Genomic DNA, 27122 nt, shown 5'->3' on the forward strand with positions numbered 1-27122 from the left:
ACAGATCTGGGATCGGAGGGTAAGTCCGCTCTGTGGGTGTAAGATGGGGATGTACGGATCTGGGATCGGAGGGTAAGTCCGCTCTGGGGATGTACGGATCTGGGATCGGAGGGTAAGTCCGCTCTGTGGGTGTAAGATGGGGATGTACGGATCTGGGATCGGAGGGTAAGTCCGCTCTGGGGATGTACGGATCTGGGATCGGAGGGTAAGTCCGCTCTGTGGGTGTAAGATGGGGATGTACGGATCTGGGATCGGAGGGTAAGTCCGCTCTGTGGGTGTAAGATGGGGATGTACGGATCTGGGATCGGAGGGTAAGTCCGCTCTGTGGGTGTAAGATGGGGATGTACGGATCTGGGATCGGAGGGTAAGTCCGCTCTGGGGATGTACGGATCTGGGATCGGAGGGTAAGTCCGCTCTGTGGGTGTAAGATGGGGATGTACGGATCTGGGATCGGAGGGTAAGTCCGCTCTGTGGGTGTAAGATGGGGATGTACGGATCTGGGATCGGAGGGTAAGTCCGCTCTGGGGATGTACGGATCTGGGATCGGAGGGTAAGTCCGCTCTGTGGGTGTAAGATGGGGATGTACGGATCTGGGATCGGAGGGTAAGTCCGCTCTGGGGATGTACGGATCTGGGATCGGAGGGTAAGTCCGCTCTGTGGGTGTAAGATGGGGATGTACGGATCTGGGATCGGAGGGTAAGTCCGCTCTGGGGATGTACGGATCTGGGATCGGAGGGTAAGTCCGCTCTGTGGGTGTAAGATGGGGATGTACGGATCTGGGATCGGAGGGTAAGTCCGCTCTGTGGGTGTAAGATGGGGATGTACGGATCTGGGATCGGAGGGTAAGTCCGCTCTGTGGGTGTAAGATGGGGATGTATGAATCTGGGATCGGAGGGTAAGTCCGCTCTGTGGGTGTAAGATGGGGATGTACGGATCTGGGATCGGAGGGTAAGTCCGCTCTGGGGATGTACGGATCTGGGATCGGAGGGTAAGTCCGCTCTGTGGGTGTAAGATGGGGATGTACGGATCTGGGATCGGAGGGTAAGTCCGCTCTGGGGATGTACGGATCTGGGATCGGAGGGTAAGTCCGCTCTGTGGGTGTAAGATGGGGATGTACGGATCTGGGATCGGAGGGTAAGTCCGCTCTGGGGATGTACGGATCTGGGATCGGAGGGTAAGTCCGCTCTGTGGGTGTAAGATGGGGATGTACGGATCTGGGATCGGAGGGTAAGTCCGCTCTGTGGGTGTAAGATGGGGATGTACGGATCTGGGATCGGAGGGTAAGTCCGCTCTGGGGATGTACGGATCTGGAATCGGAGGGTAAGTCCGCTCTGTGGGTGTAAAATGGGGATGTACGGATCTGGGATCGGAGGGTAAGTCCGCTCTGGGGATGTACGGATCTGGGATCGGAGGGTAAGTCCGCTCTATGGGTGTAAGATGGGGATGTACGGATCTGGGATCGGAGGGTAAGTCCGCTCTGTGGGTGTAAGATGGGGATGTACGGATCTGGGATCGGAGGGTAAGTCCGCTCTGTGGGTGTAAGATGGGGATGTACGGATCTGGGATCGGAGGGCAAGTCCGCTCTGTGGGTGTAAGATGGGGATGTACGGATCTGGGATCGAAGGGTAAGTCCGCTCTGTGGATGTAAGATGGGGATGTACGGATCTGGGATCGGAGGGTAAGTCCACTCTGTGGGTGTAAGATGGGGATGTACGGATCTGGGATCGGAGGGTAAGTCCGCTCTGTGGGTGTAAGATGGGGATGTACGGATCTGGGATCGGAGGTAGCTGATTGGCTGAGCGAAGTACACCTTTTCAGGCTGTAATTTCAGACCAAGTATTCTTATTGTTATTAACTTGAAATATGTCCCACTGGCCGGAGAGAAGTATTCAGCTCTAATTAAATGCTGTCTGCGTGTGTTCCAGAAACCCAGCACTGCGGTGGAATACATCGCTGCCCACTTATATAAGATCCATGGACTAGACTGGCATCCAGACAATGAATACGTCCTAGCAACCTCCAGCCAAGATAACTCCGTCAAGGTAATATTCTATTTTTTATATTTTAAGTTTTATTTATTGAATTTGCTGAAAGTATCGTATTTTACAAATAGAAGCAACTGAATATGCCAGGGGCAGATACATGATATGAGGAGGGGAATGGAGGCAGCAGGAAGTCACAGACTGAGAGTTATATAGTGGAAGGAGCAGGGTCCCCAGCAGCACAGAGTACTGATGTCAGGCTACTGTCACACTGATACAGGAAGTCACAGACTGAGAGTTAAATAGTGGGAGGAGCAGGGTACCCCAGCAGCACAGAGTAGTGATGTCAGGCTCCTGTCACACTGATACAGGAAGTCACAGACTGAGAGTTATATAGTGGGAGGAGCAGGGTCCCCAGCAGCACAGAGTAGTGATGTCAGGCTCCTGTCACACTGATACAGGAAGCCACAGACTGAGAGTTATATAGTGGGAGGAGCAGGGTCCCCAGCAGCACAGAGTAGCGATGTCAGGCTACTGTCACACTGATACAGGAAGTCACAGACTGAGAGTTAAATAGTGGAAGGAGCAGGGTACCCCAGCAGCACAGAGTAGTGATGTCAGGCTCCTGTCACACTGATACAGGAAGTCACAGACTGAGAGTTATATAGTGGGAGGAGCAGGGTCCCCAGCAGCACAGAGTAGTGATGTCAGGCTCCTGTCACACTGATACAGGAAGTCACAGACTGAGAGTTATATAGTGGGAGGAGCAGGGTCCCCAGCAGCACAGAGTAGTGATGTCAGGCTCCTGTCACACTGATACAGGAAGTCACAGACTGAGAGTTATATAGTGGGTGGAGCAGGGTCCCCAGCAGCACAGAGTAGTGATGTCAGGCTCCTGTCACACTGATACAGGAAGTCACAGACTGAGAGTTAAATAGTGGAAGGAGCAGGGTCCCCAGCAGCACAGAGTATATCAGGAGATAAGTGATGTGTCAGTGAGAACCGGGCTGCATGTGACAGGGGCACTGACATGATGTGAGGGGAGGAATGGAGACAACAGGAAGCCACAGATTGAGAGTTATATAGTAGAAAGAGCAGGGTCCCCAGCAGCACAGAGTATATCAGGAGATAAGTGATGTATTAGTGAGGACAAGGCTGTATGTAACAGTGACATGATGTAAGGAGGGAAATGGAGGCAGCAGGAAGCCACAGGCTAGTGGGAGAGGAGCGCAGTGCTCGGAGAGACCATCTTGTCAGGTCCCCTACACCGCTCAGTCTCTGTAAGAGTGTGTTCCCGCTGAAGGCACAACAGTGGTATATACCCAAGCTTATGTGTACATCCAGGTCTTCTGTGGTGACAAAGTCCTGGTGAGGCAACAACTGGATCTAAATGTTGCATTTATACATTGCTTACTGTTGCCTCAAAATAGTATAGGACCGTGTTATGTAATGAAAAAGTATGGTTGTCGCTCACATCAGCTTAATGACTTAGCACAGGTGTTTGTAAAGGGCGGGGTTTACACTGAACTACAGAAAATAAGGGATTTGCCCTCCAGCACACTGCAGCAATATCAACAAAAATACTTGAATCCTACATAATAATAGAAACTTAGAGGTATTGGTTAGATACATTTGCAAATATATGAATAAGAGCCAGGCCAGTGTCAAGGCTCCTCTATACTGGTGTCCTTAACATTATGGGGTTCACGTCCGAGGCACAGGGAACCCCAAAAGAATCCAGCCAAGGACCATCCCCAGGGCATCACACAAAAAAGGTGATAGTGAAGTGTAAAGTATAGATGTGTAAAGATAAATCAAAAGTGTTAATATATTGAGAAAGAGTTAAAATTATGTAAATAATAGACAAACAAATATAAAAGTGATGAAAATATATCTGTGAATTAAGTGGTGATGATCTGAAAAAGGTCCAACCAGAGCAACTCCGGGGGCCCCACGCCTAAACACTCACCCCAATATAATTTGTTGCTACATTTTGTTGATATTGCTGCAGTGTGCTGGAGGGCTAATCCCTTATTTTTCTGTGGTTCAGTGTAAACCCTGCCCTTTACAAGCACCTGTGCAATGTCATTAAGCTGATGTGAGCGACCACCATACGTATTGTTTGCAGTTCTGTGAGGCATGAAGGGAGCCAGCATTGGGAGGATGTGCTGGTCCGTATAGTGCCATATGGAGGTTTCTGGGGTACCCCCTAGGTGAGTCAGCTCTCGGCTTATACATGTGCTGTTATCATGCAGTACACTAATTGTAATTATATGACCCAGAGTGGGTGCTACTATTATGTAGCAACAATTATTTTGGGGTGAGCGTTTGGGCGTGGGGCCCCTGGAGTGGCTCTGGCTGGGCCTTTTTCAGGGCATCACCACTTAATTCACATAGATATTTTTTCATCACTTTTATATTTGTTTATTATTTATGTAATTTTAATTCTTTCTCATTATATTAACACTTATTGATTTATGTTTACACATCTATTCTTTACACTTCACTATCACCTTTTCCCCTTTTTCGTGTGATGCCCTGGGGATGGTCCTTGGCTGGATTCTTTTGGGGTTCCCTGCGCCTCGGACGTGAACCCCATAATGTTAGGGTCGCCAGTATAGAGGAGCCTTGATGCTGGCCTGGCGCTTATTCATATATTTGCAAATGTATGTAACCAATACCTCTGAATTTCTATTATTATGTAGGATTCCTTGTTATGTAATGTTTATGTATATTTAATTTCATAAGTTTCTTAATAAATGTGGGTCAGGGTCATGTTCTGGGTTAGTGAGGGCCTGGACATCCATATCCTTAGCTGGGTGTATAACGGCGGTATCCTGCCTGGAAGAATTGTAGATATACCCATAATCCTGATACCATAATAAAGATTAGGCTCCATGATTGGCTAGTTTCCGACGAGTTCATACTTGAGCCCATCTTAAAAAACAACTTTATTCCGTCCGCTTTCAGTTCTGGGATTCGCGACAGCCCCGGAAGTACCTGAGTGTCCTGGCCTGTCAGGTGCCGGTGTGGAAGGCGCGTTACACAGTAAGTACATTCTCAGGACATGACGACTCTCATGCTGCGGATACAGGCGCCCTGCTCTGTTGTAGTCAGTCGTTAACCCTGACACCTGGTCATTATCTGATTTGTTTTATCCATCGTATTGGAGTCACGTAGGCGCTAATCTTGCTGGAGGACAGTTGAAGAAGCCGCCTCTCCGAGAATAAACCAAACGGCCCTCCTATAGCTTCTTTACACTTTGTTCACATTGCGGTACAAGATTAGAGGCAGGTTTTTTATTTATTTAATAATGCATTAGCAGATTAGAAGCCTGTTCTGCATTCTGAATTTGTGTCTATAAACAGATATGAACTTTTTTTTTTTTAAGTGTAATATGTTTACTAACTTTTAATATAGTAACTTAAGCCCCTGTTAATTCTTTTTCAATTCATATTCATGGTAGATCTCGAACAGTCTATGACAACCAACCAAACGTTTGAAAATACCTTATACCATTGCCAGCATTTGTACGTCAGAGCAGTATATAAGGAACCCTCCACACCAGCAAAGTATTCACATGACTTTGTTAGCATGACTTTGTAACTTTGTTTTGCTCTAGAGCAGGGATATTCAACATGAGGCCCTGCATTTGCTGTGGAACTACACATCCCAGCATGCCCTAATAGCAAACCAGTGGCAGTGCATGCTGGGATGTGGTCTATGGTATGAGATATTCACGGGCTGGCACGCTTTCCCCTTTTTTGGGGGGGGGGGGGGAAATATAATTTTTGGGAATATTTTGTGACCGATTTACAACTTTGACCATTACCGTATCCTAGATTTTTACATAGACTTGTGCAAATGATCGGTCATTTATTTCCACTTTTAGCCCTTTAGCAATGGCCTGGTGACCGTCATGGTCCCACAGCTGCGCAGAGAGAACAGTCTTCTGCTTTGGAATGTCTACGACCTTCACTCCCCCGTCCACATCTTTGTAGGACACGATGACGTGGTGCTCGAGTTCCAGTGGAGGAAGCAGAAGGAAGGTCCGTCTCCTCTTAATATATACTCCGTCATTGCAGATAGTTGTTGTTTGGGGGGGTAGTAGAACAGAGCTTATGATTGGTGTAGGATGGTGCTGACTTACGGGAGAGGAGAGATGGGAATGCACATGGTAACGGCACTGTAACACTGCAAATCACCCAATTCATTCTATACAGCGGTACGGTCACTGATACCCGTAGGTGATACCTTTAGCCACGTGACCTGGGCTAGATAGGACAATGCCACACCATGTAAGGGAGACACTGGCATCTGTTGCATTGTGCGGTAGCCATAAGTAATTAGATAGTGCAAGTAACCAATCACATCTTATCTTTTATCCTGTAACATGCCCTAGCCAGATAAAAGCCAACTTCTGATTGGTCACTTTGATTTTGGTGCAGATTTGCATGTTTCAAGCAATGCTGACAAATGAACCTCAGCGGAGGTTATTAATGACACACTATACATGTGAGGCGCAGAGCAAAATCCTCTTTAGTGTTATCCCACGCCCCGATTCGTACCGGCGTGCCATGGTTTCCACCACAGAGCATGGGCGTGCGGAGCGAGGCAGTTTTTGGGGAGGAGCAGAGGTGTGCAGCCCCCAATGGGAAGCTTTGGGAGGATTGAGGGCAGATCTTGACATTTGTCTGCCCCCATGCACACCCAGGGACACGTCTAGCTAGCAGAGACCTCCTGAGCGTGGAGGGTAGGTGTGCAACTTGCATTGAGCAGGGGAGGCCATCTAGGTGCACCAGTGTAAAGCCATGGCATGCTGTAATGTGCGCCAGTGTAAAGCCATGGCATGCTGTAATGTGCGCCAGTGTAAAGTCATGGCATGCTGTAATGTGCGCCAGTGTAAAGCCATGGCATGCTGTAATGTGCGCCAGTGTAAAGCCATGGCATGCTGTAATGTGCGCCAGTGTAAAGTCATGGCATGCTGTAATGTGCGCCAGTGTAAAGCCTTGGCATGCTGTAATGTGCGCCAGTGTAAAGCCATGGCATGCTGTAATGTGCGCCAGTGTAAAGCCTTGGCATGCTGTAATGTGCGCCAGTGTAAAGCCATGGCATGCTGTAATGTGCGCCAGTGTAAAGCCATGGCATGCTGTAATGTGCGCCAGTGTAAAGCCATGGCATGCTGTAATGTGTGCCAGTGTAAAGCCATGGCATGCTGTAATGTGTGCCAGTGTAAAGCCATGGCATGCTGTAATGTGCGCCAGTGTAAAGCCATGGCATGCTGTAATGTGCGCCAGTGTAAAGCCTTGGCATGCTGTAATGTGCGCCAGTGTAAAGCCTTAGCATGCTGTAATGTGCGCCAGTGTGCTTCATAAATTCGGTCACCTGACCTCAAATGTTTCATGGGTTACTGCACATCGTGCTCTTCGTAAATATCTCCATAGCCACAAAATTGTGTAGTGTGGGTACAAGTAGTGTTTAATCAGGTCACGTTGTTACATCTATCTATCTATTACAGTACAGTTTGACCAACGAACCTTTGTGTTTTCAGGACTGAAGGACTATCAGTTGGTAACTTGGTCGCGGGACCAGACCCTGCGTATGTGGAGGGTGGACGCCCAGCTGCAAAGGGTAAGATGTGTTTTACCCCTGTATTTATCTCGCCTAGTGTCCTAGTGCCGTACTGCTCTGCTGAAAGTGATACATGGCCTCCGCAGCAGCCGTGTACACTAGCCGCACGTTATGACATCACAGCGTAATTTGCTGGATTTCGCACTGTGTGAAATGATGTTACCGTTCATCCCTGCTATATGAATGCACCATTCAAGCATTTTATAGTCTGGAACGGGACAGAAATATGGAACGGAGAGATAACAGGTCAGGTGTTTCTGCTGGAGGCTGCCGATCTGTTCTCTCTAAGGGGTCTATTTACTAAGCAGTGTTAGGAGACAGAGTGAAAAGTGATAAGTCTGTGATAAGGTGCCAGCCAATCAGCTCCCAACTGTCTTCTCACAGGCTGTGTTTGAAAAATGACAGTTAGGAGCTGATTGGCTGGCACCTTATCACTTTTCACTCTGTCTCCTAACACTGCTTAGTAAATAGACCCCTAAGTCTGTACCACTACATTGCACACTGCAAAGCAATCCAGCTGTATCACAATAGCAATCACACGGACAGCGTCAGCCGCAGGTGATAAGTGAGCTAGCAGTGCTTACAGCCGTTCCTGCCATTTATATCACAGACATGGTACTGCAGGGGGGATATTGGAGAATCCGGTTTGTATAACTTGCTTGATTAGGGCTTCAGAAACAGCGGGAGTGAAAATCCGAACCTGCGGACCATGGCCTGAGCCGCTTTATCGGTCCGCGTGGTCAAATGATACCTCTTGTGCCCCCGTTAAGCTAGTTACTAGGCTGTGACGTTCTCTCCATTTGGCGGTAATACACAGCAAGTTGCAGGTTGTGATTGATTGAAATGATGTTTATATCAGGGGAGCCTACAGTGCTCCTAGTGGATTGGGAACTGGTAGGGTGTGACTGTAATCCCTACGCTCACTCCCTATGCTCACTTCTAGCTTTGTGCTAATGACATCATGGACCCAGTCGATGAGATGATGGATGCATTATCCTTGATGCCAGAGCAAGGAAAGCCCCTTCAACCTCCAGGGCAGATGTCTGTCCCCACAGATGAGGATGGTAGGTGATCTTCTAGAACCTGGTATGATTCCATGATCTGTCTGTGTCTTCAGGAAGACCTCATGTGCCCAGTATCCTGTCACCCTTCCAGTGGGTGCACTTCTCCTGTCCTAGATTGTCACCTATATAGAATCTACATTTGTCGTACAAAACCCTACATTTTTTTTTTCCCCTCTAATTTTAACTTTTTAATATGCATTCGCCCCCTTCGATGCCAGTGGGGAGGGGTGTTATCAACATTTGGTGGTTGGGGGTATGCCAGCTTATCACCTGGGAATCTAACACTCCCAATAACCTCCCTGACGATACATATATGGTTATACATAGCCGCACTGCTGCCCACTGTGTGATCAGCATGGTCTGCGAGCGTCACTGAGACTGGGGCTAGGGTCCAGGAGCTTTCCTCTGCATCTCCTTATCGTATAGGATTCAATTAACACAGAAGCAGAAAGTGTATTTTTTTAAAATGTATATTAGCTATAAAGCCAAACAACTAGGAATAATAAACATTATTTTATTTATTGCTCTATGAATGACATAACCGAGGATCTGAAATTAATTTCAATGGCAAATGAAAAAAATGAAAAAAATAATATATATATATATATATATATATATATATATATATATATAATATATATATAACCAATGAATTCTTCAAGCCCCAGTGATCGTGATGTACTGTGGAAAATTTTCAGATAAATAAGTATATAAATAAATAATCTCCTGGGGGCACCAATAACACAAAAGAAGGATACCCCAAATAGATATGTGCTTAACATACAAGTTCTAAACACACAACGGGCACTCCCCAACCGGTATGGGGTGTCAGCTCCATCCAATAGAAACTACAGGGTGGTAAGCCCCTGGAAAATGTATAGAAAACAGAACTGGATCAGAGCGCCTAAAAAGTGCCTCAGAGTATGGAAATGTGTACAAAGTGCAAGTGCTAGTTAAAATACACATACATATATACCAGGTATATGTAAAAAAAATGTATATACAAATATAAACGTGCCACGTGACTGATTTTAAAGGACTGGATGATGCAAGTGGATGAGTAAACATACAAAATATTAATTTATTAATACTACATTGAGGTAGGGTACAAACATAAATAGCATACAGACATTAGCATGAGGCACTTTTTAGGCGCTCTGATCCAGTTCTGTTTTCTACATACATATATACATGTAATTATATTATATTATAATATAATATAATTACATGAAGGCTCTTATGCGGCGTTGGAAGCTTGTGCACCCAGGGAGTAAGCTGTAAGAATAAATGCACATAATAATTCATATTTACCCCAATATGCTGAGTTTGGGGGTATCTTGCGATGCCGTCAGTACTATATGCGTCAGGTTTGCGTCCGGTGCTCTCACACCCAGATACGCTTATGCGCAACCAGGTCATAAGCGCAAGAAAACGTTACATTTGTGAAGGAAAAATGCATTTTATATTCTGTTTGATTGCATTAAAAACCGCAGATATAATATTTTCCTCATGAGCGAATGAAAGGGGAAAAAGAATAAAAATTCGAATGACGCTCCCAGGATCCTATAATATAGCCAGATAAAGCTACTGACAGGAGCATCTGCCCCGATCCATAATTATAGTTCTGCTCTGGAGATTCCAGAATTAATAAGGGTAAATCTCTAACATACTGTTGTACAGCTGGACAGTGATTGGTCACTAGGAAACATATCCGTCTTTGTGTTCAGTTGCATTTGCCGAAGAATCTCCATCGACGCCGATAATGGTGGGAACCTCGGAACTGCCCGGCCTCCCACAGACCCTTCAGCAGGAGTTCTCCCTGATAAACGTACATATCCGCAACGTCAACATCGAGGTGAGTGTATGGTGCGTCCGACAGAGTGAGCTTACACTCTCTCATGCGCTGTGCGATATATTGCACCAGATCATTTGTGTTTTTTTTATTGGGGGGGATCCCAATGGTGGTGTTGCCAGCGCCATACCTGGACAGCAGTGTGCCCTGTGCAGCACTGCCGCCCCTCTCGCTCTCCCCCACCCCCCTCCTCCCCCTGAAAGCTTACCGTTACATCCAGGGGGTGGAGAGAGACGTTCTTGGTGCGCCGTTCACCACTGCCGGAGGTCTCTTCCTGCAGACCTCCGGAGCCGGGAAGTGTCTGGCCGGTGTCACTGGAGGATTCCGCCCTGTGCGGAGGCACCGGCCGCACCACCCTCCCTACGGCCCTGGTCGATGGGATCAACAACGTTTAAACCAGCTGTGGGATTGCAAGCCCCGGCAGGCTTTGCCAGCAAAAACTGAATTAAAGCCACAGTTTGTCTGCCCCTGACAAGCCCTTGTGTACTGTACACAGGCAAGCTCCTGCACCACTGCTCCTCGGCAGGCAGGGGGCGACACAAAGCAATCCTGTAATTGTCAGATAACAGTCACAGATTGGGGAGTGATTGGCATCTATATTAATTTGCAAATATATATTCAATTTTTGCTCAAAAGATGTATGCAGCCCCAATGTACTTTCATATGGGTATGACACGTCACTGTGAATAAAATAGACATGTAAATAACATAGTCATTGGGACCACTTGCTGAGTAAAGGTGCGTATTCGCTAACAGACATAGAAACGAGAGCACTTATACGTCATTGTAATCGTGCTGTCGTTTCTATGTGATGTCCCTACACTGAACGTTCAGTCGTAGGCACAGCCGTCATCCCCGTACATGCTGAACCTGACGTTATCGTCAGATTGACCAGCATGTACGGGCGATGATAGATTTGCAAAAACAACCAGCGGGCACGCGCATCGCTGGTCGTTTTTTGACATTTAAATGCCCGATTTGCGGCCGATTACTGAGCGATTGTACGATTTCGTAATCGTGCAATCGCTCAGTAAGACCGCGTGGTGGATACGCACCTTGACCATTCGGATATTGCAGACGCGAGATGCACACAAACTGATAGCAGTACCATTTACCAACATGCCTGGCCATGATCCATTTCTGTAGGGTTATTATTGGGTATTGTGGCATGGTCAGGCTTTTAGATAGCAGTGTGGGTTCTATAGGACGGTGATAGCCATTGGCTGGCTTTACGGGTCACTTAGTAAGCGCCTTCCTTCCCCGCAGATGGACGCCATGAACCGCACCTGCACGGTGTCTGTGCACTGCGGTAATCACAGAGTCCGGATGCTGGTCGTGTTCCCAGTTCAGTATCCCAATAACGCAGCTCCGGCTTTCCAGTTCGTCCCTCCCACGACCATCACGTCCGCCATGAAGATGAAGCTGCTGAAAGTAAGGAAACATCTGGACCACAAGCGTATGGATTATAATGTGCGCATTAAAGCGCGCCCGTTACCTGCACGCAGTGATTTCAGGGGACTGTGCCACTGTCCATAAGAAAGCATCCTATGTATGAATTAGCAGTTTGTGACATCACCAAAGCACTTGTCATTTCCTGTGCCTCGTACCTCCGTGATGTCACTAGTTCTCAGTATAGTTATAGCCTGTCCCCTCGTGTGTATGGCTTCATCCCACTGTACATGATGGTAACACTGTATAACCTTGTTATTCTCTTTGTAAGAACAATATTATAACTGTACCGCTAATGAGATGAAACGTTTTGTGCTGCTGTGATCACCGCGTTAGCACTGCTGAAACGTTCTACCTTTTTCATGACCAATAATATTCTCAGCCCAATCACTGCGGCAGGGGTGGATATTCTCAGTTCAGCCAACATGGTTACAAATTTTGGGCTCATTGTAATAATGTGAACCGCCCCCCTCCCTTACCGAAATCCGATCATGCACAAGTATCGTCACTGAATAACAGAGCCATATAGGAAGCTTGCAATACTGTGTTCAGCTCTGGAGACCATATCTCCAGAAGGATATTAATACATTAGAGACTGTACAAAGAAGGGCAACTAAAATGATGCAAGGTCTACACCCCAAAACGTACCAGGAAAGACTAAAAGATCTTAATATGTATAGTTTGGAGCAGAGAAGGGATAGGGGAGGACATGATAGAAACGTTCAAATATATAAAGGATTATAACAAGGTAAAGGAGGGAGACATTCTTTAAAGAAAGAGAAGTATTAGAACAAGGGGACATGATCTGACACTGGAGGGTGGTAGGTTCAGGGGAAATTTGAGGAACAATTACTTCACAGAAAGGGTAGTGGACAAGTGGAATAGCCTCCATCAGAGGTGGTAGAGGCTAAGATAGTAGAGCAATGTAAACATGCATGGGATAGACATAAGGATATCCTTCAGAAGAAGTAAGGATCAATAAGGGTTGAGGTAATAATATGTTTTAAAAATGGGGCAGACTAGATGGTCCAAGTGGTTCTTATCTGCCGTCAAATTCTATGTTTCTAATACCTAAAAACTTGGTAAATTCAGTTATAAAATGTAATCTAAAATGCTCATCTATAATTATAGGATGCCATGTCCGCTGATGAATGTAAGGTAGTTTGTAAGTTGGTGGCAGGAATATGTGTTATAATACTGCGGGGTTTCTGGTCAATGTATATTTCCGCTATAGGGTCATTCTATTCTGCTAGTGGATGTTTAACCTTCTGTCTTCCAGATCTTGAAAGATACGTCCTTACAGAAAGTGAAACGCAACCAGAGTTGCCTGGAGCCGTGCCTGCGCCAGCTGGTGTCCTGTCTGGAGAGCTTTGTGGTGAGCAGAGGGGCAGGTGTGACCAGGGATAATGGAAGCCCTGCCTTGGGTGGGACAGTCCTGCTTTTCAACTAAAGATGTAGAGATTAGGGGCCCATGAATTAATGATAGCATTTGCAATGCTATCTTGGCGCGATATTAGTGCCCATGATCACATTGCATGATGCGATATATAGCGCTGGGATTTAACAAAATGCACCCGGGGCTGCGATAGGAGCTCCTCCCTGTGATGTGCCAGGAGTGAAGTGACTGCGCAATGAGTTAGAAAACCAATACCGCGATATTAGCACCAAGATATACAGATCTCATCGTGGAATTGGTCTCCCAGCTCATGGTGAGATTGTTCCTATATATTGTCTGGTATTACAGAATGCTGTGATGTATTACTGCCCGGCTGGATGGCGGCAGGCCTCCGTCAATGGATTAAACTCTTCATGCTTCCATCACGTCTCATGTTGCCTTCTAGAACCAAGAGTCCAGTCCATCTAGCAATCCCTACACCCTGCAGAACCCTGTCACCCCACCTCTGCCCACGTTTGCCCGGGTGACCAACGCCTATGGGTCTTACCAAGATGCCAACATCCCCTTTCCTCGAACGTCTGGTGCCCGCTTCTGTGGAGCAGGTAATTGTGGCCTCTGCGGCAGCAAGAGAGGAGGAGTAGACGATGTAGCCAAGGGAATGACCCCAAGCTGTCTCTTGTCTCCCCAGGTTACCTGGTGTATTTCACACGACCAATGACCATGCACAGAGCCGTATCACCCACAGAACCCACCCCAAGGTCAGTCACTGACTATGGCTGCATCTTTGCTTTGTTTTGCTCCAAAAACTTCTTTTAGGGAGCTTATACCCGATTTTATAGGTGTATCACAGGTTCCATTTTCTTCTGAAAACATTCAGTAAAATAGAGGTCTGGCTGCCCGAATGGAAAACGTGAAGGATCTTAAGTAGGACACACACTAATTGATATACCGCCCGTTCCATTGAACGAGCGTTATATCTATAGTGCATCGCTGGGTGTGTACAGCGGATAGGTCTGTAAACGACGTCGTTCACAGACATATCCGATCTGCTGCGCGGCACAGCAGATGAGCGATATGTCTTGCAGATGTATCGTCTCATCTGCTGGTGTTGACTGGGGCTGACCCGCCGGTCACCTGTACACATGCTGCAGGGACCCGGCAGTGAGTGACCGCTCAACTGGGGTGGGCAAATTAATTGTAATGCCCGCCCAGTTGTGATGTCAGCACTAACTGCGCAGACACATCGCAAGAACAATTGGGAAGTGTGTATACACTTTCCTCTCTTTAGATAGGTCGGCCTAGAGCAGTGGTCGGGGAACGGGTAAATTGCCCCATTTGGGGTAAAACCGAAATTTCCGGTGGTAATGGACGGACAGCCGGGCATGCATATGAATCATTGCATGCCCGGATGTCGGTCCATTACCCCGAGGAATGGAGGTCAGTGGCGTCGTTGACCTCCAGCCCGGCGCCGCAGGGATGCTCTAAGCCAGACGCCCGCTGAGATGTTATTACCAGCGGGCGCCCGGATCCTTCCCTGCAGCACCGCGTTAGCCGGAGGCTGGAGTTCTCTTCTGAAATCCAGCTTCCGCCTCTCTCCATGTGCACTATGGTAGAGATGTTATGACGTCTCTCCCATAGTTCCGAGGAGCAGCCGGGGGACAGGACGGCGGTGGATGCAGGAGCGGGGATTAAGGTGTTTTTTTTTTCTCTTTACAAGCGGCACTACAGGGGCGTAACTATGGGGGCACTGCTACACGGGCATAACTATGGGGGCCCTTCTGCGGGGGCATAACTATGGGGGCACTGCTACAAGGGCATAACTGTGGGGGCACTGCTACAGGGGCATAACTATGGGGGCACTGCTACAAGGGCACAACTGTGGGGGGCACTGCTACAGGGGCATAACTATGGGGGCCCTTCTACAGGGGCATAACTATGGGGGCCCTTCTACAGGGGCATAACTATGGGGGCACTGCTACAGGGGCATAACTATGGGGGCACTGCTACAGGGGCATAACTATGGGGGCACGGCTACAGGGGCATAACTATAGAATTTCCTTCCTTTCAAATCAAGGGGGTAACGTTGGCGTATCTAAATATATTTTTGGGTAAAAGGTAAAAATGTTCCCTGGCCTAGAGTGTACTCTTTAATTTGGAATCGATGTGTGTGAGAGCGCTCAGCTGTGTCCTCTCTCACCTGTGGTTACGTCTTGCTTTGTTCACCCAAAGAGTCCAGCACCCACTTTGCAGAGCATTACAGCAATGGTACACATCTTTTTATTTGTGTGATTATATAAGTGTGCCGCCATTGTTCTAAGCACCCTGGACTCTATTCTAAGCTGGACGCAATGTCAAACTTAAATGAGTGATTTTTTTATTTTCCATTGCATATGCGTCCAGGGTCCACGCGCACACAGGGTCTCAGTTGTGATTCAGACGCAAATTGATTCAGAAATGTCTTGAAAATGTATTTGCCGTACCTGGGCGGTGACAGGGAGGTGGCGATGTTAGACGCATTGAGATGGTCCGTCTTATCAGAGTTTCGCGGACGTGTCGCTGTAGTGGTTGCGAACTCAGACTAACGATCGCTCACATTGGAGGTCCTAATCTTATGGAGATACTGCACCTAGCATGGGGCTTCTGAGTCCTTGAGCATGCAGACGCCCGGCTGTACACCAGGGAGGGGCTGGTAGCGGCATTTGTTGCAGTAGCAATACCAGCAACAGACACTGAGGCTGCAGCGTCCAGCTCGGAATCGGGTCCTATACGAGCCAGTGTTTTATAGAGCTGATAATTGGGAGCCCATGCAGCCAGGTAATGGGTTCCCAGTAACAGAGCAATTCCATCAGTGGCAATGTGTAACCCACCATCGCGGATGTTCCGGTGCACCTGTACTATCTGCGATGTTAGTGTCAGAAACACGGCTGCAAAGCTGTCACCTCCCAGCCATCGCCCCTTAGTGTCCCAACCTCCCTTCAGCGCAATAGTGGTAGTGCTGACACCGGCTTTTCACAGCAGAGTGAGGCCGGGGGAGAATAAGCAGCTCCGTTATGTTTAGTTATATATTACAATAGTGACACCACAGAGGTATACAGTATACAGATAAAACAAGCCATATCCTTGTTAAAGCAATAGTTACACGGCAATTACACACACGTTTCATGATTGTCTCTTTAGTAAGGAATTAGACTAAGGCCCGTATTCAATTTGAGGCGAAAAGCCGCTTTCACGTGTTTTTGGCTGAAACTTTTCGCCGATGACGTCATTTCGCCAGGCGGAAAAGTATCGCCGTATTCAATTTGAAAGACTTTCCGCCTAGGCGGAAAGTCAATGCAATGTCGCCTATGAATAGCAGGTGGAAAAAAGTGCAAAATTGGGGTTTTGGGGTGCAGCCTTCAGACAGTCCCCCAAAGGTAAACTGTGTCAAAAATGTTAAAAAAAACAAACTATTTAAGAACCCCCCACAAATCACTTTGAATTTGGGGGCGAAAAAAAAAATGTTGGGGGACAAAGTTAAAAACTAGCAAACTTGACTCATTTTGTTAAACTTCACTTTAGCAACTTTAAAATATGCTGAGCCCCATTTTCAAGTACCCCAAATTTGCTGGGATAAGTTATTTTCTGCAAAAAAACCCTCCTGAATACTATTCTGCACCACTTATACAAAAACGCTATTTAGCAGCTATTGAGCCCGTTTAATAACACCAAATACCTTCAGCAAGACAAATCGGGGGGTACCATAGTGAACCCCCATGTCAGAGCATTTTTTGGGGGGTGTCAGGCTGATTTCCCCAAATCTGACAGGACTTTCTGCTGGATTAAGTTTCGCCGGGTCACGTTTTCGCGTACTTTCAAATTGAATACGGGGATACATGGGCACGAGTGCGATACTTTTCCGCCTGCGAAACAGACGAAGTAGGCGAAAAGTCCTGGAGGCGAAAAAGTATCGCGGGTCCGCTCAAATTGAATACGTCTCTAAAAAACAAAGTTGACTAAATGTTTAAGTCTTTAAACTTGCACTCATTGTCCAAACGAATGGGCAAGTATATATACTTTTTGTACAAATGTGCCTGTGTATAAGTTTTTTGTTCACGCCGCGTCCCAATGCTGTCTGTTCATAGAGCCAATGGTGGCTGGTTCTGGAGCTTCCATGTGAACGCAATAGCCTTGTATCCACCAACAAGAACTGGTGAGAGAGACTGAAATGGGTTCTGAGACCCCAGGCACTGGTGGTGCCCAGCAGATACATACTAGGAGACCTGTATCTATAGGAAACCTGAAATTGTACATTTAATTGCATAAGAAACTACTACTCCCCCCTTATATCTGAGGTCACGGCATCACATGCTGTCAAAATACGTCTCTTGAACTCTAATGCCCCTTATACACAAATTTTCGTCTTTCCTTAAGTGTCCAGCTGTTGTGGCACTACAAGTCCCAGCATTCCTTGCCTGCTAGTTCCCCCAAAAGCATGAGAGTGCCATGTTGTCTCTCTTTGCTTTGCAATGTCTGACCATTTATGGATTTAAACTTGCACTTTGACTAGAATTATGGTTTAACAGGTAAATAAGTTCTTTGCCAGGTTCCGTTCCCACATGGTCTTCGTGCAGTAAGGTTGTCACTGATGTCTAAAGGTGAATTGATTCTGTAAACTGTTCTGTTATGATAAGAAATTGATAATGGCCTTATTGCAGGACAAAGCTTATTCTGCACATTGAATTGGCGTTTCCGTGTAAGACTTAAGCCCTTTCTAATGAATCAGATACTTGACACTGTTTCCGCAGGTTCTAATTTTACTTGTAGTCGTTGACCAGGTCTACTAAGAAGGCTAGCCACCATGCCGATAAACCCACGCCCACAGATTGTCATTGTGGCCGTCCATGCCAGCTCTCTGGCAGATTATCTCTTTGCACGAAGGAAAGATTGCAAGCAATACAAGCACAGTTCATATGCCAGCTTGCAGAACAGTTTATACATCTGAAGTTGGCGATTTTGCGAGGTGCACTCTGGGGAAAATAGTAACTTCCTGTAGGGTGATTTCAGGGCCTGTCTGCTGTTAGATTACACCTGTTCCTGATTGTTGCCTATTCTATGTAGGGATTGTTTGCTCCTTAATACCTGAAATTAGAAGCTGCACCACATGTATAAGAGCAGGCAGTCCAGGCCGTCCTATTCCATGGGTCAGGGAACTTTTTTACCTTTTAACCCAAAATATATTTAGATACACCGACGTTACCCCTTTGATTTGAAGTAGTAGTGCCCCCATAGTTATGCCCCTGTAGTAGTGCCCCCATATAATGCCCCTGTAGTAGTGCCCCCATATAATGCCCCTGTAGTGCCGCTTGTACAAAAAAAACACTTACCTTAATCCCCGCTCCTGCATCCGCCGCTGTCCTGTCCGCCCGGCTGCTCCTCTGAACTATGGGAGAGACATCATGACGTCTCTCCCATAGTGCGCATGGAGAGAGGCGGGAGCTGGAGTTCAGAAGAGAACTCCAGCCTTCGGCTAACGCGGTGCTGCAGGGAAGGAGCCGGGCGCCCGCTGGTAATAACATCTCAGCGGGTGTCCGGCTTAGAGCCTCCCTGCGGCACAGCCGGGCATGCATATGAATAGAATGATCCTATAATATAGAATGATATTATAGGATGATTCATATCCATGCCCGGCTGTCCGTCCATTACCCCCGGGAATTTAATTTTTACCCCATGTGGGGTAATTTACCCCTGTTCCCTGACCACTGTCCTATTCGGTATGGCTCAACATAGCAAAGTCATTCTGGGCTGCTGGGATATACAGTATACAGCACTGTTAGATTTCACGGGTCTCCCATTTCTTTCATATGAAGCTTTTCCAGAAAAGGATACTGTCTATTATAATGCCCAGATCTTTATAACGCCGGTGTCTCATCCTGGAAAATGCGACATTAAAGACGAGCACAGACAAATACTGGGGTTTGTAATTCCTAATAACTAAGGAGTCCCAATTCTGTTCCAGATCTCTCTCTGCCCTGTCCGCCTATCACAGCGGGATTCTTGCACCCATGAAAATTCGCACAGAGGCTCAAGGGAACCTGCGCCTGTACAGCGGAAGTCCGACACGTAACGAGAAGGAACAAGTGTCCATCAGCTCTTTCTATTACAAAGAACGGGTATGTAGTTCTCTGGTTCATCTTATCATTATACCAGGTTTTTTTGTAATTACGGACCAAAGTACCATAAAGTTTGTGTGGCTCATAACCTGTTGTGCAGCTGAAGTGAGGTGTAAAGACGTATTCCTTATAGTGAGGGATCATCTCTACCTCCTAGTCAATGTGTTACTTCCACCGCAAGGAGCGTTGTGTCCATGTGTGACGGCTGACCTCCTGCGCAACATGCCCAGCTCCCTCACCCCGAGCTCAATTCTCTGCGGTGTCATTATGACGCGTTGTCATTGATCCTTCAGTGACGGAGTTTAATGTCCGTGGTACATGGTAATCGGGCGCCATTACGGTAGTGTCTGGCATTTTTTTTGTTCAGTTCTGCACCAAAACGGCAGGGAAATGATTTCAATTAAGCTTCAATGGCCAATCAGACAATTTCTAGCTATTTTCTTGATGATTTTTTTTTTTTCTTTCCCTCTTCTCTCCTCTTTCTCCTCCTCCCTTTCCTTCTCTTCTGATACGCAGACGTCCCCCCTGTCTGCCCGCCGGCGCTGGTCCATCCAAGTGATTAACGACTTCCCGGTACCGTGCCAGCTGCTAAGTAACCACCTCTGCTTCCTGCTCACCTCTCTGGTTTGACAGGGACCCCAAGAATAAAACTCTCAGGCTCTGTTACCCCTCTGAGCACAGCAACGCTACGGGTAGTCTTGGCATCACACCAGCTATACCGTGTACGGTGAAGTCGGTCCCTGCTTACATGTGATTACACATTACTTTGAGCAGTAAATCCTTCACTAATCCAGATGTTTCTGGGAGCAATCGGAGAAGCAACCATTTTGTGTTGGCCTCACTTTGAGACCATTGCGATGTAGAACCGAGCTTTGGTGTAGAGCGCAGAGGGGTGTCAAAGTGTATCTAATTATGGTACGTTCCACCAGACATTGGTGGTCTATCATGTCCTCAGAGTGTGGTCTAGAGACGTGACCTTGTTCTTGGGATCTTTGTCATAACACCCCACGGTCTTTCCCTCCCCATCTGTTGATGTATCGGGAATGTTAGTCTGGTGTTGCTTGCAAACAGGGCTGAAGCTTCCTGCTGTCCTCTGTGATCCTCCAATATCTGTTCTACTCTCTGCTGCTTCCTCTGAGTTCCTGTGCCTGGACGCTCCTTCGCTACCCGCCTGGCACCCGGCTCCACTTTTGTAGCTGTCTACTTCTCTCTTTGCTTCTGGTGCCTCCCTTTGCTGTCTCTCTCTCTCTTGTCGTGCCCTGATTTTTCTTTTCCCCACTCTCTGTGCGTGTAAAGTGTCTGACTGGCTCTGGGTTACCATCGGCACAATCACTGGGTGACATCACGCTGGGTTTGGCCACAGCACTGGGCTAATATATGGAGTAGGCACCAAAAAGGGTATTTCTGAATCAGTCACCATGCATAGAGCTAGTAGTGAGGTCATGAGGATTTGGAGGCTGTAAGATTTGTCACCGTGTGCGAAGGTGTGGGCGCATTTTGGGAACTAACATTTTTCTTTTGTTTTAACCCCTCTGCATGAGGTAAGTGCCTACCTGATTATATAGTGGGAAATCAAACTTATAAGCTCCAGGTCACCTCATGGTATTTTCATTAATAACCTTTTTTCTACTTCAGGGTCCATAGGGGGTCCACAGGGTTGACCTTGGTATAGCTGGATCTGGATCCATGGGCACCACGCAGTTAAAGCTTTAGCTGCTCCCAGGATGCACTTGGGTCCGTCCTCCTCTATACCCCGCCCCCGGCCACAGCACCTCAGTTTTAGTTGGTGTCCGGCCGGAGTCGGGTCACCTGCGCAGGGGGGCTGCAGGAGCAGCCCCCAAAAGCTTTCTATTTTTATTTAAAAAAAAAAAAAAGAGCCTGTTAGATTTTTATTTTACAACAGAGGCTCTAGTGTGGCAGCGACGGGCTGTCTATGCAGACGCCCACGCTGCCGCTCTCCTTCCCCGCTGGCGCCGCGACGCCAGTACTGCACTGGGGATCGCGGCGGGAGGCCAGAGTCCGTACTAGCCGGACTCTGGGTCCCTCCCTGGACTGCTGCCGGAGTCGCCGGGGACAAGGTAAGCCGCGAGTCGCCGATTAGCGGCGGCTCGCGGTTTTTGCCTGCAGATGCAGTCCTTTGCCCCCGGTCCTAGGGGACAGACCGGGGGCCGCTAGCGGTGGCGGCGGGCTCCCCCTCTGAGGAGGAATAACCCGTGGGACCACTAGACCACCAGGGATATATGGCAAGCGGGATGCCGGCAAGCCCTGGGGTTAATATGCTAGCCAGGGGAGGAAGCCTTCCCTGTTTAGCGGCTCCTCCCCTCAGCTCAGCGCGCCTTTCAGCACGGAGTCTGGCGTCGCTGAGCTGCAGCTACTCGGCCACTCCTCCTCTGAGGTCTCCAGCGGCCATTTTCTACAAGTGGCAGCGCAGATCTTCAGGGAGCACGCGGACCGGTCCCCCTGTGTACCTCTCCCCTGATTAAGGACAGCGTACACAGCACTATAGCCCTCCCAGACACTGAATCTGGGCAGGTTGATTGTAGTGGAAAGGTGCAGTGAGTACATCTTCCTGCATGGTATGTGACTTTTGCTAGTGCTGCCTGTCTGTGCTTATTTTCCGCTTACTGTCAGCTTATACCTATCCCTTTACTTCTCCTACAAGCCCTACAGGTGTGTGGGGGAGGGGCGTTTCTACTGACCTCACTTATATAGATCACGTATTTGTGAGGTCCGTCACATACAGTTGTGTGCTACACAGTGCCGTATTGTGGGCTGTTGTTTAGCACACCGGTGAGTGCGTTTTCTTCTGCCCTGTTGCCAGATATATTTTTTGACTATATAATATATTCTATCATGTCAGACGAGGAGGTTGAGCGCTCAGTGGCTCCGGTGTTGGCCTCCTGCGGACGCTGTTCTGCAGGAGTAGATAGGGAGGATTTGTCACAGGAGGGTCTGTGTAGTCGATGCCAGGTGGCTCCTGGCCCATCCAGACCTTCTCTGGCGCAGGAACCACCGTGGGCGATGTTTTCTCAAGTGCTGGTGTCTATTGCGGACCGTCTGTCGGTCCCGACTGCTCTCCCTACTAGGTCGTTGCCCCAGCCGACCATCCCCCATTCCCCGGGTGTCCCGCAGTTGTTGCGGAGTCCTCCTGGGTCTCAGTCGGTGGGTCCCTATGCGGGGTTGCCTATGTATATACAGGCTTCCCCTGTGCCGCAGCAGCCTGTGGTACCTTTTCAGGCCCCTATGGTGACTCCTCCACCCTGGGTGGATGTGCTCTCCAACTCCGTGCAAAATTTGGCGGCCGCTTCCTCGGCTTTTCAGTCAATGTTGCAGACTGACATGCCTTCTAGGATTTCAAAACGCCCACTCATGACACGGGCTGCTCAGGTATCGGACTCAGAGGGTTCCTCAGATGATGGGGAGGTCCCTGATGACACTGACTCGGACGCCTCAGTCCAGGAAATGGATACCAAGTCGTCCATTAATGTGCGAGCACTAGTTAGGGCGGTGCGAGCTATTCTTCTTATAGAGGATGAGGCACCGGTTCCTAAGTCGAAGTTTCCTAGTTTCAAAAAAACTAAGGTGGCTTCTGCGGTGTTTCCCCTGTCGGATCAGTTGACGGATCATATGGCGGTAGCTTGGCAGGCGCCCAGTAAGAGATTCCTTCCTCAGAAGCGGTTGGCTTCTAATTACCCCTTCCCTGAGGCACATTGTAAAAAATGGGAAACTCCACCGGCGGTGGATTCCCATGTCACCCGTTTAACTCGGGGCGCCACCTTACCATTACCGTCGATATCCTCGCTGAAGGATCCCACGGACAGGAAAGTTGAGACTTGCTTAAAGTCTATTTACTCCCTCTCTGGGGCGGTGGCCCGACCGTCCATGGCCATCTCCTGGGTGGCCAAGGCCATTGAGGGGTGGGCCAATGCATTGGAAGATACCTTCCCGGACGACGCTCCGGATGTCCAGCGGGCGTTGTTGGGACAAATGAGGGACGCTGCTTCTTACATTGGAGAAGCTTCTTTAGATGCTAGTCTGCTGACCTCGCGGGTATCGGCTGCAGCGGTGTCTGCCCGCCGATCCTTATGGTTGCGGTCCTGGAGAGCGGACTCTGATTCAAAGAAAGGTCTGGAGGCCTTACCTTTCAATGGGGAATTACTATTTGGTCCGGACTTGGACAAAATAGTGGACACCCTGGCTAAATCCAAGTCGGCCTTCCTCCCTTCGGCGGCACTGCCTGCTAAGGTTCGGAGTTCGGCTTTTCGTTCCTTTCGGGTTCAGGGTAAGCCGAAAGGTCAGTCCTTCCCGAGACAGTCTGCGAGTAAGACGGCCTCTAAACCCAAGAAGCAAGCCTGGAGTGCTCGGCGCCCTTCTTCCAAGCAGGAAGATAAACCTGCGGCCTGATGGGACGGGCCTCCCTCTGGGGGACCTCAGAGTGGGAGGCCGACTTCTTCTATTTGCCCAGTGCTGGCACAATACCACCACGGATGCCTGGGTTCGAGAAGTGGTCTCCCAGGGGTACGCCCTGTCTTTTCGGCACAGACCACCCCACCAGTTTTTCTGCACAAGTCCTTCTCAGGACAAGACCAAGGCGTTACAGGTTCAGGAGGCTATAGAGTCCTTGCTGAAAGCAGGGGTCATTGTTCCCGTTCCTCTATCACAACGAGGGACGGGGTATTATTCGTCTCTGTTTCTGGTGCAGAAACCCAATGGTTCTCATCGCCCTATCCTCAACTTGAAGTCTCTGAACAAATTCCTCAGAGTTCCCAAGTTCAGGATGGAAACGTTACGTTCCATCATTCTGGCGATGGAACCGGGGGATTACATGGTGTCCCTGGACATCCAGGACGCCTACCTCCATGTTCCGATAGCAACTTCACACCAGCGGTATCTGAGGTTCGCTATCCTTCAACACCACTATCAGTTCCGGGCGCTACCCTTTGGTCTCTCCACGGCACCGAGGGTGTTCACGAAGATTATGGCGGTCATGGCCGCACATCTTCGGAACCAGAATGTACGGCTGCTGCCGTACCTGGACGACCTCCTGTTGCTGGCGAGCTCCCCGGAGGTACTGCTTCAACATCTCCACCTGACGATCGCTTGCCTGCAAGCACACGGGTGGTTGATAAATTGGAAAAAGTCCTCCCTGATTCCATCACAGCGGATGGTTCATTTGGGAGCCCTGCTGGATTCGCGTCAGCAAAGGATCTTCCTGACTCCGGAGAAGGTCGCCTCCCTACAGCTGCGGATACGCAGTTGCCTGAGCCGTTGCCGCCTGTCGGTCCATTCAGCTATGAGAGTTTTGGGGTCCATGGTGTCGACATTCGACATGGTGGAATTTGCCCAGTTCCATTCCCGGCCCCTGCAGGGGCTGATTCTATCAGAATGGAACGGGTTACCTCACCGTATCCGCTCTCAGGTGCTGGTGTTGTCTCCGGACGTTCGGCTATCTTTGGCTTGGTGGCTTCAGACAGCTCATCTGGTCGAGGGGCGCCCATTTTGGATCCCGGACTGGGTCCTGCTCACGACGGATGCCAGTCTCCGGGGTTGGGGGGCAGTGACCGGCTCTTTGTCGCTTCAGGGTCGTTGGTCAGCGGAAGAAGCACTTCTCCCCATCAACATCCTGGAACTGCGGGCAGTATACAGGGCCCTGCAGTCGTCTGGCCCCGCTCTTCACGGAAGGGCGGTACAGGTGCAGTCCGACAACGCCACCACGGTGGCGTATATCAATCACCAAGGCGGAACTCGCAGTCAGGCAGCGATGTCGGAGGTGTCTCGTATCCTGACTTGGGCGGAGGGTCACATTCCAGCGATCTCGGCGGTCTTCATCCCCGGAGTCCTCAATTGGGAGGCGGACTTCCTCAGCCGTCACGACGTGCATCCCGGGGAATGGTCGCTTCACCCAGAGGTGTTTCAGCTACTCGTGGACAGGTGGGGACTGCCGGAGCTGGACTTGATGGCCTCCCGTCACAATCACAAGTTGCCCGTTTACGGGTCAAGGACAAGAGACGCAGGTGCAAGTCTGGTGGACGCGCTGTCGGTGAAATGGACGTTTCACCTGGCGTATCTGTTTCCTCCGATATCCCTGCTTCCTCGGGTTCTGCGGAAATTCAAGCAGGACGGCGGCATGCTCGTGCTGGTAGCTCCGTCGTGGCCCAGACGTCCTTGGTACTCCGATCTCAGGAGCCTCTCCATCGACGCTCCGTACCTTCTTCCTCAGCGTCGGGACCTGTTGTCTCGGGCCCTGCCTTTACCCGGATCTGGGTCGGCTGTCTTTGACGGCGTGGCTCTTGAGACAGCCGTCTTGAGGTCTCGGGGCTTCTCCAGTTCGGTTATTGGTACCATGCTCAGGGCACGCAAGCCTGCTTCAGCACGGATTTATCACAGAGTGTGGCACACTTACTTTCAGTGGTGTGAGTCCAGACATTATGATCCTCAGGTGTTCCGAGTTTCTAGGATCTTGGAATTTCTTCAGTCAGGATTGGATCTCGGCTTACGCCTTGCATCTCTGAAGGTTCATGTGTCCGCCTTGTCCGTGTGGTTTCAACGGCGGATTGCAATACTACCAGACGTTCACACCTTTTTCCAAGGTGTTCTCAGGATCCAGCCTCCCTTTGTGCCTCCTGTGGCTCCTTGGGACTTGGCGGTGGTGCTACGGGTCCTGCAGGGTCCTCCGTTTGAGCCTCTTGAGGCGGTGGAGCTCAAGTGGCTGACATTTAAGACTCTTTTTCTCCTGGCAATTGCTTCGGCCAGGAGGGTGTCTGAATTGGGGGCGCTTTCCTGTCGCCCTCCTTTCCTGATTTTTCACCAGGACAGAGCGGTGCTCCGCACTCGTCCTGAGTTTTTGCCCAAAGTGGTCTCGAAGTTCCATATTAATCAGGAACTTGTTGTGCCAGCTTTTCAGTCCCCTGATCTTTCAGCTGGTGAGACTTCCTTAGATGTGGTCCGGGCGCTTAGAATTTATGTAGACCGGACGGCTTCGGTTAGGAAGTCTGATTCCTTGTTTATCCTCTTTGGTTTTCACAAGAGGGGTTGGCCTGCCAACAAACAAACGTTAGCCCGTTGGCTTCGTTCCGTTATTTGTGAGGCTTATGCACAGGAGGGCTTACCTGTGCCAGCCTCTGTTAAGGCTCATTCCACTCGTTCTGTGGGTCCCTCTTGGGCTGCTAGACGTGGCGCTTCTGCTGTTCAGCTGTGTAAGGCGGCCACTTGGTCTTCAATTCAAACGTTTTTGAGGTTCTATGCGTTTGACAACTTTGCCTCTCAGGATGCATCCTTTGGGCGCCGGGTGCTCCTTTCAGCACAGGAGCGTCCCCGCCCTTAGTGGTACTGCTTTGGGACATCCCCAAGGTCAACCCTGTGGACCCCCTATGGACCCTGAAGTAGAAAACAGGAGATATGGTAAGAACTTACCTTTGTTATCTCTGTTTCTACGAAGTCCATAGGGTCCACAGGGCGCCCGCCCTGACGCACCTGGCTTCAAATGGGCTGTGTGGCTGGTCACCGGTCTTCCGTCTCCCATTTCTGTGAGTATGGTTTCTTGTGTGTTCCAGTCTTCCTTCTCTCTGTTTAGTCTCCTCCTCCGGCCTTGGCTGCTTA

General features: G+C 49.0%; 1 protein-coding gene across 4 annotated transcripts in view; it reads left to right on the plus strand.

The window, feature by feature from the left end:
- Positions 1-27122, plus strand: part of WDR59 (WD repeat domain 59) — a 62898-nt gene that overhangs the window by 25846 nt on the left and 9930 nt on the right. For 2 of the 4 annotated variants that reach the window (XM_088476772.1, XM_088476774.1), the window contains exons 8-19: positions 1926-2042; positions 4953-5030; positions 5875-6031; positions 7534-7613; positions 8557-8677; positions 10405-10532; positions 11796-11960; positions 13258-13353; positions 13820-13976; positions 14063-14132; positions 19370-19523; positions 20040-20096. In XM_088476772.1, the coding sequence (XP_088332898.1) occupies positions 1926-2042; positions 4953-5030; positions 5875-6031; positions 7534-7613; positions 8557-8677; positions 10405-10532; positions 11796-11960; positions 13258-13353; positions 13820-13976; positions 14063-14132; positions 19370-19523; positions 20040-20096 (1380 nt within the window). The remainder of the gene's footprint in view (positions 1-1925; positions 2043-4952; positions 5031-5874; positions 6032-7533; positions 7614-8556; positions 8678-10404; positions 10533-11795; positions 11961-13257; positions 13354-13819; positions 13977-14062; positions 14133-19369; positions 19524-20039; positions 20097-27122) is intronic. The other 2 variants (XM_088476773.1, XM_088476775.1) reach the window with 2 other exon arrangements.

The sequence above is a fragment of the Taudactylus pleione genome, unplaced genomic scaffold, assembly GCF_031769625.1.
Source record: "Taudactylus pleione unplaced genomic scaffold, aTauple2 ptg000194l, whole genome shotgun sequence".
NCBI lineage: Eukaryota > Metazoa > Chordata > Amphibia > Anura > Myobatrachidae > Taudactylus > Taudactylus pleione.